Genomic DNA, 20057 nt, shown 5'->3' on the forward strand with positions numbered 1-20057 from the left:
AAGTATGGCTCCAAATGTGGGCAATGTTTCAGCCTGATTTCAATTATAAAATGTAAGTTAAATAATTCACCCTAACCCTATATATGGGGGGATTGTGGAGGTACTCCTGTGGCCTGCTGGCATTGTTCACAAGAAACTTGACTAAGTAAAAATGCCATGGGCATATATGGAGATCCAGTTGTCCAGAACCGCCGATCTGACCAATCCATATATGGATAATGCCCATAAATGGGACAGACCTACTTCAAACTCGACGTGCGTATCGCCGAGGACCCGAGGGTGTGATGCACTGAGTGGGAAGACGGTCGGATCAGAGGAAATCACGATAAACCTAGAAATCCCCATATATGGAGTATGCTGTTGTCATCAATGTGATGTCATATATTGGCCTAGGCTCCATATTTCGGCATGCCTGACACTGAACTATGGGCATAAAAGGTACAGACAGACAGATACAGAAATCTCCATATATGGGCATAAAAGGGATACAGATGGGTACAACGGGTACTCTGACAACAGGTACAACGGGTATTGGAGAACTTGACTGGGTGGGGCATGGATTTCCAACTTGCATCGTTCTTGACTTGCATGGTTCCAGAATAGGCCGGTACCGCTCTAGTATTTATAAAACCCACACAGACACATGTAACCACTTAAGTATTTTTTTTTAATGCCGGGGAGGGAAAAGGACATTGTAGATCTGCTACTTTCGCTACATTGTATGACAAACTGGGACTTAAAAAACATAAAATGTTGAAATATACCGTACCTGGAAACAGACTCTGAGGTGTCAACGAAAACCTGGGAGGGAGAGTAAAAAAAGGAAAAGAGAGGAGCGAGGGAGAGAGGTAGAAAGAGAAAGAGAGAGGAGACAGACATAAAGAAGGAGAGGAACATGGGTGAAAAGAGCAAGAGGGGAAAGGGACATGGGAGGAGCAGAAGAGGTGAGATGTAATTCTGGAGGTGTAGACAGGAATCAGCAATAGGCATAACATGCACAGAAGCCATATTGGCAAGACATTGCACTGCTTCCTTACTTCCTTCACAGGTGTTACCAATGATACTAATAACGGCTCTGTTCCATTCAGGTCAAACGGGGTGCCGCTGCTATTGTGCATGTTGGCTCACTGGAAAGACTCTGCTACACTAAATGGAACAGAGCCTTCATTAGTATCATCGGTAACTCATGTGAAGGAAGTAAGGAAGCAGCACAATTTCTCGTCAATAAGGCTGCCATGCATAGAGCCTATTTAAACCCTATATCGTTGCTGTGCGGTGAAAACCTTGAATGTACAAAAATACTTCTCAGGAAAAAAAAACTGTGTTACAATGGATCCAATGTAGTTATTATGTTATTGGTTAATACTTTTCAGTGATTCAATATTTACTAAAATAGCAAAAATAGCAGATCTAAAAGCTCACAACGTGTCAGCATCGCAACACATTGTGAGCTTGTAGATCGGCAATTCTTGCTACTTTTGTGTGACAGTGTAGTATAATAAAGTAGGCATTATTAATTTACGAAAATCACAATAAGACATATGGAGAGACAGAAACAATATGGGGTCCCCCAGGGGTCTATTCTTTTTTAGAAATGTGGTGCAGTAAAAAAAAGTACAATATTTGTCTTTGAAATGGAGTGTCATAAGTCATAAGCCCTAGGAAAAAAATACCTCAAGTACAGATGCTCAAAGATGTACTTATGTGCAGTACTCAAGTACGTACTTAGCTACTGTACACCACTGGTATAAAGGCTTTTTATCACACATTTTCCCTCCCATTTTTCCTGAGTGGCCAGATTTTTCTCTCTGTTTTCATAACAGATAAATGTCAGTTGGGTCAACTGAATTTACGTCTAAATGCCAAACCTCAACAAACTGAAGGTTTGCCATGCTTGCGTTGCATGTAACTTAAGCTTCCTACAGTAGATAACCTAAATACAGTAGCCTGAATCTGAGTTTACCTATTGATTTAATTATACATAAACATGTTACTGTACATAATGTCTATCACCAATAATCAATTAGAACTCTCTACTAATGTAAAATGTTGATTGCAAACACAGCTCTGGATTAATTTGCAGTCATTAGCCTACAGTAGCTCTGTCAGTTTTGCCATGTCCGCTTGTTATAAGCAACTTTGGGCTTGTTTTTTTCAGTAAAGTCGCTTGAAAATATTGGTAGTTATGGGTTACCTGAAGCTAAAAGCTAACTAAAGCTGATTATTAGCTAATGGTATTTCTAATGTGCATGCACACTCCTGTAGATGTCAACTCACCTACTTCTACACTCCCATTTATGTCGACATGCCCACGCTCCATTGCAACATTTCTCTGCAGCTACTGTGCCTACATCCTACAGGGCAAGTCCTGTGTCCTGCTACAAAGCACTGTGATTGGTTGGTCAGTGCCCAAAAGCACTGTGATGGTGAGGTGACATTGCAGTGATGTCACTGCTGTATGAGTGCTATAGTAAAGCACAGCTTTAAGTTTGCAAGTGACAGAGAGCACAACAAATTGCCAAATTGCCATATAAGAAAACTTAATACAAAAAAAGAAAATAAATTGTAATGGAGAAGCCAAGCGCACAGGTGGTCGGTGAAGAGTTTGTACGACAGTACTACTTACTCCTCAACCAGTACCCTCACTACCTGTACTTGTTTTATCGTGATACCTCCTCATATGTGCATGGCATGCCAGGCGTGGCCGTCTATGGAACTTCGGAGATCCATAAGATGGTGATGTCCCTGAATTTCCACGACTGCCAGGCCAAGATAACGAATGTGGATGCCCACGCCACACTGAACGATGGAGTGGTGGTCCAGGTGATGGGCAAGCTCTCCAACAACACGCAGCCCATGAGGAAGTTCATGCAAACCTTTGTGTTGGCACGCGAGGATGCTGTAGGCAAGAAGTGGTACCTTCACACAGACACGTTGCATTACCTAGACGTGTGTCGCTCTTTTGGCTCAGAGCCCCACGAACAGTCTGAGGCCCAGACAGAGATATCTGCTGACGTTTGTGACCACACGCCTTTGTCAGAGCGAAGGTTCCCAGCTGAGGAGGTCGAGGATGACAACGTGACATCATGGGCCCCTATGAGCCTCCTCCGAGCCCCTCCCAGCCGGGCGGTGACGTCTCAGGCCGAGGAAATGGAAAAGAGCATTGCTTCTACTGACGTGGCCCAGGGTGAGTCTGCTGCCTTCTACCAACAGACACCCTGTTCAGAGCCAGGGGTCCCAGATGAGGAGGGGGGTGCGGCGACTGCCAGTCCTGAACGCACGGCGGAGGCCGTGAAGGAGCCTGTTGCAGTGGAGCTGACAGTCGCCAGCCTGCTGGAGCCTCAGTCAGACGCATACACAGATGAGAGCCCCATCCCTGTTCCTGCCCCCACCGCTGCTGTACGGAGACCTGGGGGTCCTCCTTCCGTACAGAGGAGACACAGGCCATACAAACAGGCGGAGGTGGAGGTCAGGAACCCCGTCACTCACCAACTATTTGTGGGAAGCATCCCTCACCACGTGGACAATGTCGAGCTCAAGGAGTTCTTTGAGCAATATGGTACAGTCCTGGAGCTCATCATTAAGAGGGGTGGAAAGCTCTCCAACTTTGGCTTTGTCGCGTTTGACGCCGCAGGACCCGTACAGGAGATCCTCAGTCATAGGCCCTTAAAGATCCGTGGTAACTGGAATCTCAACGTGGAGGAGAAAAAGCCACACTCTGAAAAGAAGAGAAACAGGAGGAATGTACGGCCCAGGCGGGTTGCAGCCCAGGATGAGGTGACTGACTGCCACCCTGAACCCTTGGTGAAGGCAGAGGCCACAGAATCTGACAGCAGAAACATTAGTTGGGCCACAGCTGGTGGTTCCAGCTGAGACGGCCGCTAAGACGACGAAGTCAAAGCCTTTCTCCTTAGAGCTGAAATGGCCATCAGTAACCAAGCTCAAATAGGAGACGATTATGGCATGGGGAGTCCCAAAGAAAAGGGTAGGGCATTCCAGGGAATCTGACAAAACGCAATTACCAGGAATGCCTATTCAAACATTCCCTGTTTCCGGAGAAATATAATAACAGGAAAATTAGGGGGGAGCACAAATGGGAGCATTTTTAAAACATACGGTATTTAAAAGACCTATATAAGTATACTAGATTGTAAGGTCACTTGAAAATCCGGTTTCAAGTGGTCTCCATACATGGGCATGTTACATTTGGGACGTAACATGTGATGTCACTGTTCTCGAGATACGCGAAGGCCAGACAAGTATACACACTCACACGTTCCATCAATTTATAAATAATAAATAATAATAATAATGATTATTGATGATAATAAATAAAATAAATTCATTCGATCCTCTCCTCTTTGCCGTGACCTTGTTGTGGTGCAAAAGCTTGAGTGACTCAGTGATCCTGAGACCTATGCTGGTGGGAGTTCAAACCCCTGACAGGTTCAACCACACTGTACTGGTCACAGTGCTGGCGGGGGTTTCAACCATACTGTACTGGTCACAGTGCTGGTGGGGGTTTCAACCATACTGTACAGGCAGACAGCTGATCTTATGCGAACAACCATAGGCTGGTCAGTGGTCAGTATCATATCTTGTGCACACTTGAAGCAGGCCAAGGAACTTAATGACTTAAATAAAAAAATAACATTTTCCAAATCACTCAAATGTCATTTTTCTGTTTAGTTTTCCAAAAGACACAGAGACATTAATGATAAAATGGTCATTGCATCATCAAACTCACTGGAGGAAAGATGTATTTGTACAAACATTATCATGGAGAAACAAATAAGCTGAATCGTTATCATTGGAGTTGGAATATTATAAATTGCTGTCACTCTTGATGTTTACTCATCTGAATACCATGTTGAAGAAATGATGTTTATTGTTTGTTACTTGGGGTATGACATACCCACACAATGACACTAACTTCTTAGTAAGTTCAAACTGTATCAGAAAGAAAGCGCAGGTTCCCCTGAATAGACTAGCAGTTCATGAAAAAAAATTATGGTAATTTATTTAGCTATGTACAGGCACTGGTTGCACTATTCACACCTTAAAGGTCTTTAAGCATCATAATCTGCTGAATGCCACCCCAATAAAATGACTGGACCCTCTTCTCCCCAGTTGAAAGGTTGTGGGTATGCTATGCACCTGTGTGTACACTGTACACTACAGCATGTGTTTAGAAACAGGTGATAAGCTGTTCTGTCTACCACAGCTTGCCAGAAGGCACATTACGCAAGTTATCAATGTTCCATGGACAACTTCTAAGAATTTAAATTGGGAATGAAGGCATCTCTCTACCAAATGTTTGTGTGATAGGATTTATTTTATTTTACATTAACCACTTGAACCCTAGCATCCTTATTCTGAGGGGAACATTTGCCGAAAATAGCAGATCTACAAGCTCCCTCACTACTTTCGGCAAAGAGATTTGGTGTACAGGGAAAAAAGAGTGAACGTGAAAGTACAGAACCAAAGGTCAAGTTTACAAAGTACTAAGTTGAGGGTTTAAGTGGTACATTTCTGAAAATCAACTAATACAAAATATAATGTGTAAAGACTGTAAACAAACAAACATCATGAATTTACACATCACTGATGATAGTGCTGTCAAATAAGTCTATGAAGCTATCTATGAAAAAGTTTAATCTGCAATACGTTATACAATATTTAGTGTGAGGTCCCTGCTTCATCTCTCTGACAGCTATAATGGGGTCCTTGGCCTGAAAAACGTTGAAGACCCCTGGTATAGAACTATACACTGATCCCATCCTAACAAGACAACACTTGGTTATAGTCAGAACCAATGTCCAACGTCTAAAACAGGTTAGAACAGTAACGCACTACCCCCCCCCCACACACACACACACACACACACACACACATTGATTGATTGATTGATGTAGTCTATTTAGTAAGACATGAGAACAGTACATGACAGTACATAACAGTACATGGAAGTACAAATTCACAATACAAGGTCTACTAAACTGGAACTCTGCAGCTTGTTTAAGATGAGAACCCCATGCACACAAGAAACACACACACACACACACACACACACACACAGAGCCGTGCGGGAGAAATGCGGGGCCCTGTGCGAACTCGCGCGCGCAGCGCGCTGTGCGCGCCCCCGTCCCCGCGCGCGGGGATTTTTTGGCGGTTTTGGGCGGATATTTCCGAGTTTTTGGTGGTTATTTGCGGTTATTTCTTTTTATAACTCTTAATAAATGTGATTCTGTTCATTAAAAAAAGAAAGAAAAAAAAAAAAAAAAAGTTATTTTTTATTTTTATTTTTATTTGTTTTTTTGCGGGGCTCCCCCAAGCGCGGGGCCCTGTGCGGCCGCACCGTTCGCACTACCCTTGGCACGGCCCTGCACACACACACACGCGCGCGCGCGCGCCTGTTCCTACAAGCTAGGCTAACGTTACTATTATTGGGTTCAGAGTTTGGCTACAGGTTACAGGTACGTTAAAGACAGCCGACATTACATCATACTGACCATTTCCACTCACGTTCTCCACACAATATTCCTGGGGGGGGGGGGGGATTATATCCATCACATCAGCCAGTAGTTCCCTGTTCTTTAATTAGTCCAATAAAGCCTCATTATGTTCCGTTATTGTCGCTTGGCGAACGTAAACTTGATAACGTTGGATGGATCATGTTGCAAACAAACACCACGACTCGGCGACAGAAGATAAACTGCGTCGTAGTTTTTGTAACTTTTGTAACTGCTGGGAGCGCAGTAACTGTCAATTCACGTGTGTGTGTGTGTGTGTGTGCGTGCGTGCAGCTGTTCGTTTGTTTTGTTTTGTCGGAAGAACGCTCGTCCTCCGTACGCGAAACAAATGGGGGCGAGTGTGATTTGGGGCGAGGAACGGTTATAGTGCGCTTCTCGCCAACTCATTGGCGAGAAATAATATGAATAATATTATGGGTATATATAATCCTATAGGCTACATAATATATTGGAAATTACAAAAATAAACATAATAGTAGATGCCTTTACTGTAATATGGGAGGCTATTTTAATTATTTAAACAAAAGCATAACATGATAGCTCTTTCCATGGGAAAGTTTACAGTAGTTGTTGTGCCGGGTGAGGTAAGAAACCCTAGGGGGGCTTATGTGAGTAGTACCTCACCGTTTACATTACCTATAAATTGATTTATCTAATATGTGACTCACTCAGTCACAAGTCAAAAAAGAACACAAGATGCACCTTTGCACTGTCTGACATTCTTTGTGTTTAGTTCAGTGGACAGAATAACTGCTGGACTTGACACAAACACCTTTAGAAAGAGAAAAGGTGCATGATCAGAACTCATTTGTGGTTTATGTTTAATGAAGATATATCAATCTATTTGAACCACTCAAGCCCTATTTTATATTGTACTTTATCATACAACGAGCTTTGAGACAAAATTATGAATGGATCATTGCATCAAACTTACTGGAGGAAAGCTGTATTTGTACAAACATTATCATGGAGAAACAAAGAAGCTGCATCGTTCCCTTTTGTGTTGGAAGATTATACATTGCTGTAACTCTTGATGTTTACTCATCTGAAAACCATGTTGAAGAAAATATGTTTATTCTTTGTTCCTTGGTCAGTTATGACCACAATGACACTAACTTCCCCATAAGTTAAAACTGTATCAGAATGAACATGCAGGTTCCCCTAAATGAAATGTGTGACACTTGGTGGTATGGTGTAATTTATATATCTATGTACATGCACTGGTTGCATTATTCAGTAGCTTTTATCATAATTCTGCCAAATACCACCCCAATAAAATGACTGGACCCTCTTCTCTCCAGCTGAAAAGTTCTGGGTATGCACCTGTGAGCATGTGTTTAAACAGGTGATAAGCTGTTCTGTCTACCACAGCTTGCCAACTCAGATGGCACATTACGCAACAAGTTATCAATGTTCCATGATTAACTTCTAAGCATTAAAATAGGGAATGATGGAATCTCTCTACTATGATTAAATCTTGGTAGTCGAGCTACCCTTTTATATTCAAGATTCAAAAAGTTGTAATTGTCACTGACTTATACAAGTACAGGCAGCAAAATGTTGTTGGGACTTGTCCCGCAGATTGTGCTGCATATAACGAAGAAGAAAAGAAAATATTAATGTATTATTTGGTATTAACATAATAATGATATACTATTTGGATTAAAATAGTGTGTCTGAGAGGAGAGTCAGGAGAGCTTTTTTTAAATGAGCAAATGGAATATGCGGGCCTGTGACAATCATGTCATTTTCCAGTGTGTGTGTGTGTGTGTGTGTGTGTGTGTGTGTGTGTGTGTGTGTGTGTGTGTGTGTGTGTGTGTGTGTGTGTGTGTGTGTGTGTGTGTGTGTGTGTGTGGCCAGTGAGTGCCCTCTGAGCAGTCAGCAGTTGGTGGGGGTCAGATCACCTTGTCCTAATACACTTGAAGAATACTTGAATTGATACATAAGATCTTGAATCATCTAAGACTCTCAGTCACATAAAGTGAATTTTCAACTGTCTGATATTATTTGTGCTTATTTCAAGAATAACTGCTGGACTTGACACAGTCTGTCACATTGCATGTTGTGAGCTTGTAGATCGGCTATTTTCGCTATTTGTCGTACAAGAAGTATATACTGTAGCCTGTAGGGTTAACATGTCTGAAAAACACAAGTGTGTGTACACACTTGTGAGGGTCTCAGCTTTTGTCTGATGTAAGGGGGGCTCCAAGGAAAAAGGTTTGGAACCACTGAGCTTATAGATCTGCTATTTTCACTATTTTTTTACTTTAAAAATGAAAACGTTTGCCTATAATGGCCGAAATATGGACAGTATATAGATTGAGAATGGTTAAGTGATCATTTCACTTGTCTCAACATTTCAAGGCACTCTCTAAACTCAGTGAGACACACCACAACAGAAAAACAACCCAACTAAAAAAAAAATAACATCTGATTACATTAAATATATTCACATCCAATCTTTTCAGAGCGAGGACATGCAACCTTGCCAGCTCTTATCAAGGACCACCTGTTGGGACTCTCAGGTGGTCCTTGACTTTATTTAGTGTCCAGCTTAAAAAGTAACTTTCCACTGGACACAATGACGTGCCAATTTATGAGGTGGGTACGGTATATAAGGAGGTTCATATTATCAATAGTGACTAGCATTCAGAATGAAGGGTTGTAGGGTGTTGCTTGTTTTGCTGTTCTGTCTGTCTGAGGCTGGGGCTCAGGGAGAGAGTGGATGGGTCAAGGACAATGAGAGCAGGGTGGAACGCGCCACCCCCTCACCACCGGACCTTTGGGTGGAGCTGAAGGGTGTGAGGGACATGGTGCATAGCCTGGGAGCCACCGTGGTAGAGCAAAGAGAGAGGCTGAGGAGCACGGAGGCCAAGGTCGCAGCCAGCGAGGGAGAAGCCAAGGAGCAGAGGAACTTAGTGACCGATCTTCGAGTGCAGGGAGCAGGTTAGGATGGTCAAGAGGCTCCATGCTTGTTGTGCAATAAGTGATTTAAAATGCAACTTGAAGTTCTAAACGTAGAGACTGAAATGTGTTTACAATGTTTCATAGTTTAACATAGATGATTCTCCCCTCCCCCAGAAATGGCTGCCAAATTGAGTGCCAGTGACAGCGCAGTTGCAGACCTTAAGACCAAACTGACTGCCAGTCAGAACACCGTTGCAGACCTTGGAACCAGACTGGGTGTCAGTGAGAACACCGTTGCAGACCTTAGGACCAGACTGGGTGCGAGTGAGAACACCGTTGCAGACCTTGGAACCAGACTGGGTGTCAGTGAGAACAAGGTGGAAGAGGTGAAAAAAGAAAGTGAAGGTAATTAGAATGGCAGGATGTTCAGTGAATGCAGGTAGAGGGGCAGCGTTGAAAAGGGGACTTGTTCAGGTGTTAATTACTTAAATTGAACTCAGCTGTGGACAGTTCAACCTGCCCATCAGTGACATTATCAGTAGATATGTTTGGTCATTTCAAACAGATTTCCCCCTTATTTATGCAAGAACAATGGCTTCAGATCCTTTCAGAATCCTAACTTTACAGGAAGAGAAAGGCTGTGGTTTCTATTAGGCTAGCTTGGAATCCCCGTTGATGATGTCATTGGCAGTGGTGGAAAAAGTGCTCACATTTCTTACTTAAGTAAAAGTATCAATACTGCAATGTAGAAATACTCTGTTACAAGTAAGTTACAATAATTAAAAATGTACTTGAGTAAAAGTAAAAAGTACCAAAAGAATTAAGTACTCATTATGCAGAATGTCTCATTCCACAAGTTTTCAAATGTATAAAACATCTTTTGAAAATAGCAGATCTACAAGTTCACATGCGACGCATTGTGAGCTTGTAGATCGGCTATTTTCAAATGACCAAAATGTATAGGGATGAAGTGGGTAATGTATGTTTTGTAATAATCAAAATCAAAAGTAACTAGTAACTAATGTTTTCAAATAATTGTAGTGGAATAAAAGTACAATATTTGCCTCTGAGATTTAGTGGGGTAGAAGTGAAAGTATTGGAAATTGGAAATACTCAAGTAAAGTACAAATACCTCAAAATTGTACTCAAGTACAGTACTTAAGGAAATGTGCTTACTTTCCGCCACTGTATGCAAGTTTCTGAGCCCGCAAATGAGACGCATATAAATATAATGAGTATTTGTGAGGACGAATTATATGAAGATAAGTTGAAAATGGGTGAAGTGCTCCTTTAATACTAATGCTCTGTGCTGATTTCAGCCCACCTTGCCCAGCTGTCCACCGTAGAAATGAGGCTTACTGCATCTGAGAGCCAAGTGGAGGAACTGAAGAAACAGAATGCAGGTATTATTACTTCATATTCACAACTCAAACTGAAGAATGGACACTGATGCTATTAAAAGGATCCCTGGCAGTAATGATGTCATTTGTCCATGTGTGGTTCAGCCCTATGGAATGTATGGAATACATGTGCTAATAAAAAGTATTTAAAATATTGATTTGATGCTCATATTAACCGTAGGAAGTATTAAGTAGTTTTTTATTAGCACATGCATTCCATAAATTATATGTGGCTTGACCACACATATGATATGACATCATCAACTTGCGACAGGAGTGGTCCCTATTGAGTGAAAGATGAACTATTTCTAAAATGAATAAAATATTTAAGGTCTCTTTAATTATACATTTTAGTTAAAGAGGGCAATTATAATGTATTAAGGCATATTTGTCTTATTAGCAAGGGATCATTTTAAACATTATATATTTCAGATTCTATTCCCCAGAAACATATAGAAAACAAACATATCTGAAACTATTAATCTAAGTGAAGCAGTGCCCATAGATAAGAAGTCTAAATGAGCAATTGTGTAAATGTGTGATGTTTATATATTCATTTTCACTTTTTTTATGTTTTTTTTGGGGTTTTATGACCTCAATTACATCCAAAAAATCTGAACTTTGAACATTCAGTGGATTTTCTGTGGTCTGGGGTTTTCTGAATAATTAGGCTGAAAAGTAATCTGAGCTTGGCCCTTCGGCAGTGAGGTCACAGCCGATTAATCCCGCCCACTCTCCTCCTCGCCCCTATCCTTTCCTTTGGGGGGGGGGGGGGGGGCGGAGCAGAGCAGATGATTGACAGGCAAAATCCCTCACCAGCGACACCCGCAGGCAAAGATTTATTTTTTCATTGCAGTTGAAAAGGCTTTAGAAATGTGAGAGAAAAACACCTGCCATGGATCAATGGAGTGGAATTTTTTGTTAAAACTTTCTGTACACGTTTGAAGGACCATGACAAAGACTTTTAATGTGTGGTAAAACTGAACGTCATGAAACCTTTAAGCCCACCTAATTCCAACACGCTTTGCTAGTTTGGGCAATATCAATGGGATTGGTATTGAAGACACCCTCATACCTGTCTTAACTACTTCTCCAAAGTGAGTGACACTCACAGCCACAACACTAGAGGGAGCGACCATGATCTGGTACCAGCCAAATCTAGAACAAACATGGGAAAGTTCTCATTCTAGTGCTCTGCCACCAAAATGTGGAATACCCTGACACCATCCATTAAAGGATGTTTCTTTCAAAATTGGCCTGAAAAAACATCTACTGTATTAGGAGGTAAATGTAATTTCCCATCTCTTTTGTACATATGTTTGTATTTGTTGATGGAAATATAATGAGCATTAGTGACTAAATTATATTTAGATATTTTTAAATATCTAAATATAACTTATATAATATAATATGTACTTAAGTACAGTACTTGAGTAAATGTACTTAGTTACTTTACACCACTGCTCACTCACAATAATATTGCTAGAGACAAGAATTATGGAGTCTAATTTTATAGAGTAGTCTGAAGCTGATGGATGGATGCAAGCTGCTACTGCAAGTCAACATATTTAATATATTTGATGGATGTATTGATATACATTATAATGCTCCTGTGTTGACAGACAAACCAAAGGTGGCCTTCTCTGCTGGTTTGACTAATTCTGGACAAGTTGGACCATTTGCTTCTGAAACCACTCTCGTCTACACCAAAGCTTTCACTAATGTCGGCAAGGCATACAGTCCAAGTACAGGTAGGTGGTGGTTAAAGTTATTGTAAAGAATGTTACAGAATCAACTACAGTAGCTCTCACCAACTAATTCCACGACTTACAATATATTTATCAGCCTATCAGATATATTTGTTAAATACAGTAATCTAAAAGATTAATGTATGTGTGTTTATGAGAGAACTTAATGTCATTGGTTTTAATTAACTGTGTTTTAACCGTGATAGAAGAATTACATTTTGGTTGTGTGTGTGTGTGTGTGTGTGTGTGTGTGTGTGTGTGTGTGTGTGTGTGTGTGTGTGTGTGTGTGTGTGTGTGTGTGTGTGTGTGTGTGTGTGTGTGTGTGTGTGTGTGTGTGTGTTGTCTCGTCTCATACTGTAGGTGTCTTCTCAGCCCCATTGAAAGGAGTTTATCACTTCAGATTTACTGCAGCTGGCGCATGGTCAGGAGAGAATGTATACATCTACATGTATAAAAATGAGCAGAAACTGATCGATAACTATGAACACAATGGCCATGGGCGTACACACGTGTCTAATGGAATCATCATAGAGCTGGAGGAGGGGGACATAGTCTACATGCGTATACCTGGTGGTTCATACAGGCTTTATGATAACTCAAACAACCTCAACATGTTCAGTGGTTATCTGATTTATCCTATGTAACACTTGTACCATTACATTCTGGTCTAGCCAACATTGGTACTGTACCATTACATTCTGGTCTAGCCAACATTGGTACTGTACCATTACATTCTTCTGGTCTATCCTACAGTATGTAACATTGGTACAGGTACCATTACATTAAAGACACAAGTGTTTGGGAGGACTCGGTAATGCTCCTATTAATAATGTCAATAAACATTCACAAGCAGTGCTGTCTGTATGTTTTACTGTTATGTTGAAGATACATCTGCAGGCCAATGTTGAGTTTTTCTGTCCATACACTATAGTGGCACATGTCATGTCATATATGAGAAAAAACAACATCCATGTGTATCACAGAATATTCAAAATCTGTATTATTGAAGAAGTCAGTGTGTAACATCGACTCATCCAGTTGATGCACTGGGGCATAATGTTAGAGAAATTATCCCAAACAATTAGAACCAAGTGGGTCATGAGTAATTATAGATATCCATACCTAGCACTACTGTCCCAGCAGGGGGAGCCACCATCACATAATGAAGGTTACTATGATATCAGGTCATTTATATTAAAACAATAATAATAATAATAACAATGGAAGCACAAAACAGCACAAATGAATAACATTCGCTTCATAAGAAACACCCAAATGAAATGTCCTCATTCAAGCCATTGTGAATGAAAGTGTCATGGGAGTGTGTTCAGTATAACTCCCTCTGGGGAAGCATTCTGCCTCTGTTACCGCATCTCTGTGACATACAGCAGTGGTTCTCAAAGTGGGGTCTGGGGGTCCTTGAGGGGGTTCCAGGGGATCCCCAGCTAAATTAGTTGATCTAGCATCAAAATCAGTTTAGCCACTTTAACCACATATACATCAGCTGCATGAAATTGCTGATCTAGCTTGTAGATCTGCTATTTTCAAAAAATCTAGAACATTTTAGAATATTTTTTAAATATTTTTAAAAACATTTGAACAACACAAATCTTGTATGGGGTTCCCTGGCACAAATTAGTTTTCAGATGGGGGTCTGTGGCCAAATAAATATTATGGGGGTCTTTGACACTTTGACAAGGTATGAGAGCCACTGACATGCAGTATGAACTGTATCCATGACCCCAATTTGGATTGCTGTCCTTGAGTCTTCTTAATTACTATTTACTACTTTAAAGATTCAGCAACCAGTACTCAGTTGTTGGAAATGTAATGTAACATTGAATCAAATTTTCTACAAAGATATTGTTTTTATTTATTTATTTTAGCATTTACAGCCTGTCATGTTTAACATTTATCAGTAGTGTTGTTTGTATTTAATGCTAACTAGTTTTTAATAGATCCCTTTGGCCTGACCTTCCCACCCTCCATGTCACACCACACACACACACACACACACACACACACACACACACACACACACACACACACACACACACACACACACACACACACACACACACACACACACACACACACACATTTTAATTTCTTTATTTGAGTCCACATTCATAAAATACATTACAAGGGCCCAAATATTTTCAGCTGCTTTTGATGCCATACATACTCTAAATAACATGTGCGTCAGTGCATGGTTTCAAACTAGTTACAGAATGTAAACAACAGAAAACAACAAACATGGACACATTCACAGTGAACAGGTCATACACTTCCATCTGCTATATTACCAACACTGGGAAAATTGGAAGCACAGGAAGCACCTTTTCCAAATAGAGATTGAGCAGTATTTTGCAAGCTGCTTTGCTTTACACTTGGACAACCTCATAATCCTCAAGCCCCTGACCCTGTGGACCAGGCTGTGGACATGGCCCAAGCTGCCAAATATAAAAGCAATGAGCTGACACTTATAGCCTAGATGGATAATGGCTTGAAGTAATGGTTGGTATTTTACTTGCTTAGTAAGGAAGGCTTCCTCTAAACTTGAGTCAAAAGCACAGCCAACTTCCAATAGGAAAACCTCTCTGCTGTTCTATAATCACAATGACATCCGGTGTATTTGCAGTTATATTTGCAAATACATGGGGTTCATTGCACGCACGCACACACACACACGCACGCACACACACACACACACACACACACACACACACACACACACACACACACACACACACACACACACACACACACACACACACACACACACACACACACACACACACACACACACACACACACACACACACACACACACACACACACACACACACACTGCCTGCACTACTAAAGGACAGTGTTGGAAAGTAACTAAAACCTAAAGAGGCACCATGTTCAATAATAAAAGACAGCACTGTAACTCTGAAAGTGTACACTTTCAGAGTTACAGACCTATAAAGGTCTGTAAGAACATTTGGACCCGCTCAAGGAATCCTGAGGATCAACTGAGACACACTGTTGCATAGCCTGATCCTGAATGTCAGAAGCTGAACCAAAAACACCCCACATGCAGTGGTGGACAGTAACGGAGTAAATGTACTTGAGTACAGATTCTGAGGATCTGTACTTTACTTGAGTATTCGATTTTTTGGATACGTATTACTCTTACTTGAGTACATTTCCAAGACAAATATTTTACTTTTACTCGAGTACATTTCTAGGAAGGCTATAAAGTACTGAGTACTTTTAAGCCCACTCCGCATCCACAACAATGTTTCGCCATGCAACTCCTTGCAACATGCGACTACTTGCAACTACTTGCAACCATTAACCCCAATGGCAGTTGCAAGGAGTTGCATTGGTGTGGTTGACCTTAAAACAGTTTTGTTGCAAGGAGTTGCGACAAGTTGCATTGGTGCGGTTTGACCTTGGCTGTTTTTTTTCTTCCCTAAAATGCAATTGGCCTAACTTCTGCTCTCACACTAGCCGTGTTTCTGGCTTCCCCCTCCACTCGCCTCTTTGTTACATCTTGTATGGGTGTATAGGAGTAAAAGTATTTAGTTCTGGTTTCTCAGTCATTTCTATGTTTTTATAGGTGTTTCTGAAGCCTTTGTATAACGTCTACAAGCAAGCACATCAGTGCATAAAGTGCAGGTGGTTTCAGAGAGTTACAGTACTTCTCTGAAACAAGAGTTACAAGGTCCTATAAATTCATTGTGAAAACATTACAGCAATTCATTGATATCAAAATTGAGAAATGTACTTCTACTTTTACTTTTACTTGCACTTTAAGTATTTTTCAAAGCATGTACTTTGGAATACTTAAGCAATTACTTTCTTACTCTTACTTGAGTAACATTTTGACTGAGCTACTTTTACTTATAGTGGAGTAAATTTGACCAAGGAGTATCTGGACTCTTACTCAAGTACTGGGGTTGAGTACTCCACCTCTGCCCACATGTAGTGCACCCCAAAACACCCCACATGTAGTGCACCCAAAAACACCCCACACACCGGCTTCGAATGCTATCAATGCATTGATAGCATTCGAATCAGGTGCCCCACATGTAGTGCACCCGGTCTACTAAGAATCACCTCATGCAATCAATGAAAAGGAATTGCATCCAAATGAGGTGATTCATAGATCGGGGGTGCAGGGCATGGTCCATCGCTAAAATAAACAGGAAGTGGTTGAGATGCTTGGCTTTAGTGCCACAGTAAACAGGAAGGGGGCAATTGTGCCACCCTGTCGGACGCCTGTGAGTGTCTCAAACCCTTTAGTCTTACTATCGTGGGTCTGAACCTTGGCTCAAGTCCGACTACAGGTTATTGCTGCTATCGCCTGCACCATCATGGCTGTCACATGAATAATCTTTTTTTTCCCCCATTACTTTGTGCTTTTTAACATTTGCAATTATTTTGCACAAGTAATACTTTATTGCACAACTTTAGGCTAAAGTTAGTTCCTTGCATTGCGCACTTAAGTTACATGTATTCATTATTTTGTGTAATTAATTTGGATGATTATTTTTGCCTCTTTTTTTGTCCATGTGATATGATCTACTGGGCAACACATTTCAACAGGAAGTTGATGATAAAATGAACAGCTTCTGTAACTTAGTCATACTTCTCTGTTTTATCTTTCTGTCATCCGTTTCCTCCTACAGAATGAAAAACTGCCAGTAAAGATTTCATGATTTTCAAAGTTTCATGAGCCTGTGCATTACAATACTGCTGGGATTTATTTGATAGACTGATATGCTTTAACTGCTTTATTATTATCATTATCATTCTCATTATTATGTGTATAAATAACAAATTATGAGGGCTGCTGTAATTTAAATTCCCGTACTGAGTTGTCTGTCCAACCCACCCCTACGTATGTCAGACGTTTCCTGAGACCTTGAGCTCATCTGCATTCACTGACCACAGTTTGAAGAAGACACTTCTCTAACTAACATCACCTCAACGCATTGAAACAGGTAGCTTTTCTTGTTCTTTTTAACACTTATTTTAACATAAATATATCACTTACACCCCCTTTAAATAAGGGTTGTCAATGTTGATTTGTGAAAAGTTTCATCAAATGTATTTAGGCCATTATAAATGCTTATGGATTCTTACTGAGCCCTAGAGGTGAGTAATTTACAATTTACAATTTAGGCCATGCAGGGGTCTTCAAAAATGTTCAGCCCAAGGACCCCTTAGCTGAGAGGCAGATGAAGCAGGGACCCCCACTAGATATTGTATAGAATTGTGTTGCAGATTGAACTTTTTCATAGATTTCATAGCTTCATAGATGTGTTTGACAGCATTATCATCAGTGTTGTGTAAATTAATGTTTTTTGTTTATGTTTTACACATTAGCTTCTGTATTAATTCATGTTAATTCAATGGTTCCCAAACTGGGGGTCGGGACCCCCAGGGGGGTTCCCAAATTATTTTTGGGGGTCCCCAGATGATTAGCTTAATATGTAACATTGTTTTCTCACTCATCAGTAAACAAACCAACATACAGTATAAGTGTATACAGGGCATCTACAAATTTCAATTGAATTACTTTTAAGACTTTTTTAATACCAAATTGGCCAAATAGTATGTGGCAAACATTGTGAAAATAGCCGATCTACAAGCTCACAACGCCTCGCAGTGCAAGGCGTTGAAAAACTTGTAGATAGGCTATTTTCACAATATTTATCTGTGGAACCGAGTCAAACTAAATGTAACGCCTACAATTACAAGTGCTTGTCGGGTGTGGGGTCCCCAGTTCAAATATGATTATTATGGGGGGTCGGCCCGGGTCGCGGGCTGAAAAGTTTGGGAACCCTTGATCTAGGGTCTCAAAGAGACCAACAGGTAAACAATGAACATAAAGCATCTGTCTAAATAACACGCTATCTAAATCACATATAAATATATAATAAATGCAGTTAGAAGGTATAAGAAATGGTCACATAAAACAAAGCATGCAACTTTGTTTTGTAATTTAACATTTTAGGACGATGGAGACTATGGCGAGTACTGCTGTCTATCCCAATAAAACCATGGATCTGTCTGGTGGACTCGGCTTCAAGGATGAATTCAAAAAATCCATCAAGATCGTGTCCCTCGTCATTTACTGCCTGGTCTTTGTGCTCGGCATGCTGGGAAATGGAGTCGTTATCTGGATGACAGGCTTCAAAATGAAGAAAACCGTCAACACCGTTTTGTACCTCAACCTCGCTGTGGCCGACTTCATCTTCACGGCATTCCTGCCCCTGAGAATCACAAAAACAGCGATGGACTCCCACTGGCCTTTTGGACAATTCATGTGCAAACTGACCAGTACCGCTCTCTTCCTGAACATGTTTGCCAGCATCTACATCCTGATGGTCATCAGTGTTGACAGATGTGTATGTGTGGTGTGGCCAGTGTGGGCCCAGAACCACCGCACCGTCAGAAAGGCGTCTTTTGTGACTCTGGGTGTCTGGGTACTGGGCTTGGCTTTCAGCTCCCCTTCCTTCATCTTTCGTGACACACGGCCTGATAAGAACATCATCATGTGCTCCAACAACTATGCACTCGCTGACGATATCTCCACACCCGCAGCGATTCAGTTGTTCAACTTTAGACTTAAGGCCATGATCATCACTCGCTTCCTCCTGGTGTTCGTGGTCCCTTTCACCGTCATCGTCTCCTGTTATTCTGTCATCATCCACCGGCTTAGGAAGAGTCGCTCACTGACCGGCCACTCTGGTCGCACCTTCAAAATCATAGCGGCCGTTATCACCGCATTTTTCCTGTGCTGGGCGCCCTATCACATCATTGAGCAGATTCGGTTGGTAAATCTCATGGGAGCAGAGTACAGTAAAACACTGCATCGTGTGTTCAAAATGGGGTTTCCCATAGCTCGCTGCCTGGCATTTCTCAACAGCTGCCTGAACCCGCTGTTGTACGTGTTCATGGGTCAGAATTTCAAGGATGTATTTCGCAGGTCTATCCAAAAGGTGCTGGAGAATGTCTTCACTGAAGAGCTGCCTCAGACCAACTCAGGGATCACCAGTCAAGAGATTCCCTTGTCTGAGACACAGGTATAGGGTTATCTTTGGATTTATTTTAATATGTGCATCTGTCAAAAAAAAAAAAAAAAATCTGTACAATCTCCAAGATTGAAAAAAATATATATGTTGAATTTAGAGTATTATAAACAGTGTTTTTCAGAATGTGCAAGTTTGTAATTGTACACATTTCACTTTTGTGTTGTTGTCATGGTTTTGCCATGAGGAAGTTGTGGGGGAAATAGAGTTTGGACAGACGGTGCAACTGTTTGCGTTTATGGTGCCCCATATGGGCAGAAGTGAAAGTAGTTTTGGAGGTGCACTCTATAGATGTCCTTCAACATGCCTTTCCAATTTGGGAATGATTGGATGTTGCGTTCATGATATATTTTTTGGAAGAAATAGCCCCCCCCCCCC

At 41.1% G+C, this 20057-nt stretch overlaps 2 protein-coding genes across 2 annotated transcripts; both read left to right on the forward strand.

Annotated features, from left to right (window-relative positions):
• Nucleotides 1-2568: 2568 nt before the first annotated feature.
• On the forward strand, nucleotides 2569-3873 carry LOC308086433 (ras GTPase-activating protein-binding protein 1-like; the record flags this gene model as incomplete). The annotated part of the gene is made up of 1 exon (XM_080429955.1): nucleotides 2569-3873. The coding sequence occupies one exon, from the start codon at nucleotides 2569-2571 to the stop codon at nucleotides 3871-3873; it is 1305 nt and encodes a 434-aa protein (XP_080286081.1).
• Nucleotides 3874-18620: 14747 nt separating this feature from the next.
• LOC308087129 (chemerin-like receptor 1) lies at nucleotides 18621-19742 on the forward strand. Its single transcript, XM_080430836.1, has one exon. The coding sequence runs from the start codon at nucleotides 18648-18650 to the stop codon at nucleotides 19677-19679; it is 1032 nt and encodes a 343-aa protein (XP_080286962.1). The 5' UTR covers nucleotides 18621-18647; the 3' UTR covers nucleotides 19680-19742.
• Nucleotides 19743-20057: the final 315 nt, after the last annotated feature.

This window comes from Gymnoscopelus braueri (genome assembly GCF_963280865.1).
Source record: "Gymnoscopelus braueri genome assembly, chromosome: 6".
Lineage (NCBI taxonomy): Eukaryota > Metazoa > Chordata > Actinopteri > Myctophiformes > Myctophidae > Gymnoscopelus > Gymnoscopelus braueri.

What these genes read in the sequence shown, in the direction of transcription:
- LOC308087129 (XM_080430836.1), top strand. Translation starts at nt 18,648, where the DNA reads ATGGATCTGTCTGGTGGACTCGGCTTCAAGGATGAATTCAAAAAATCC.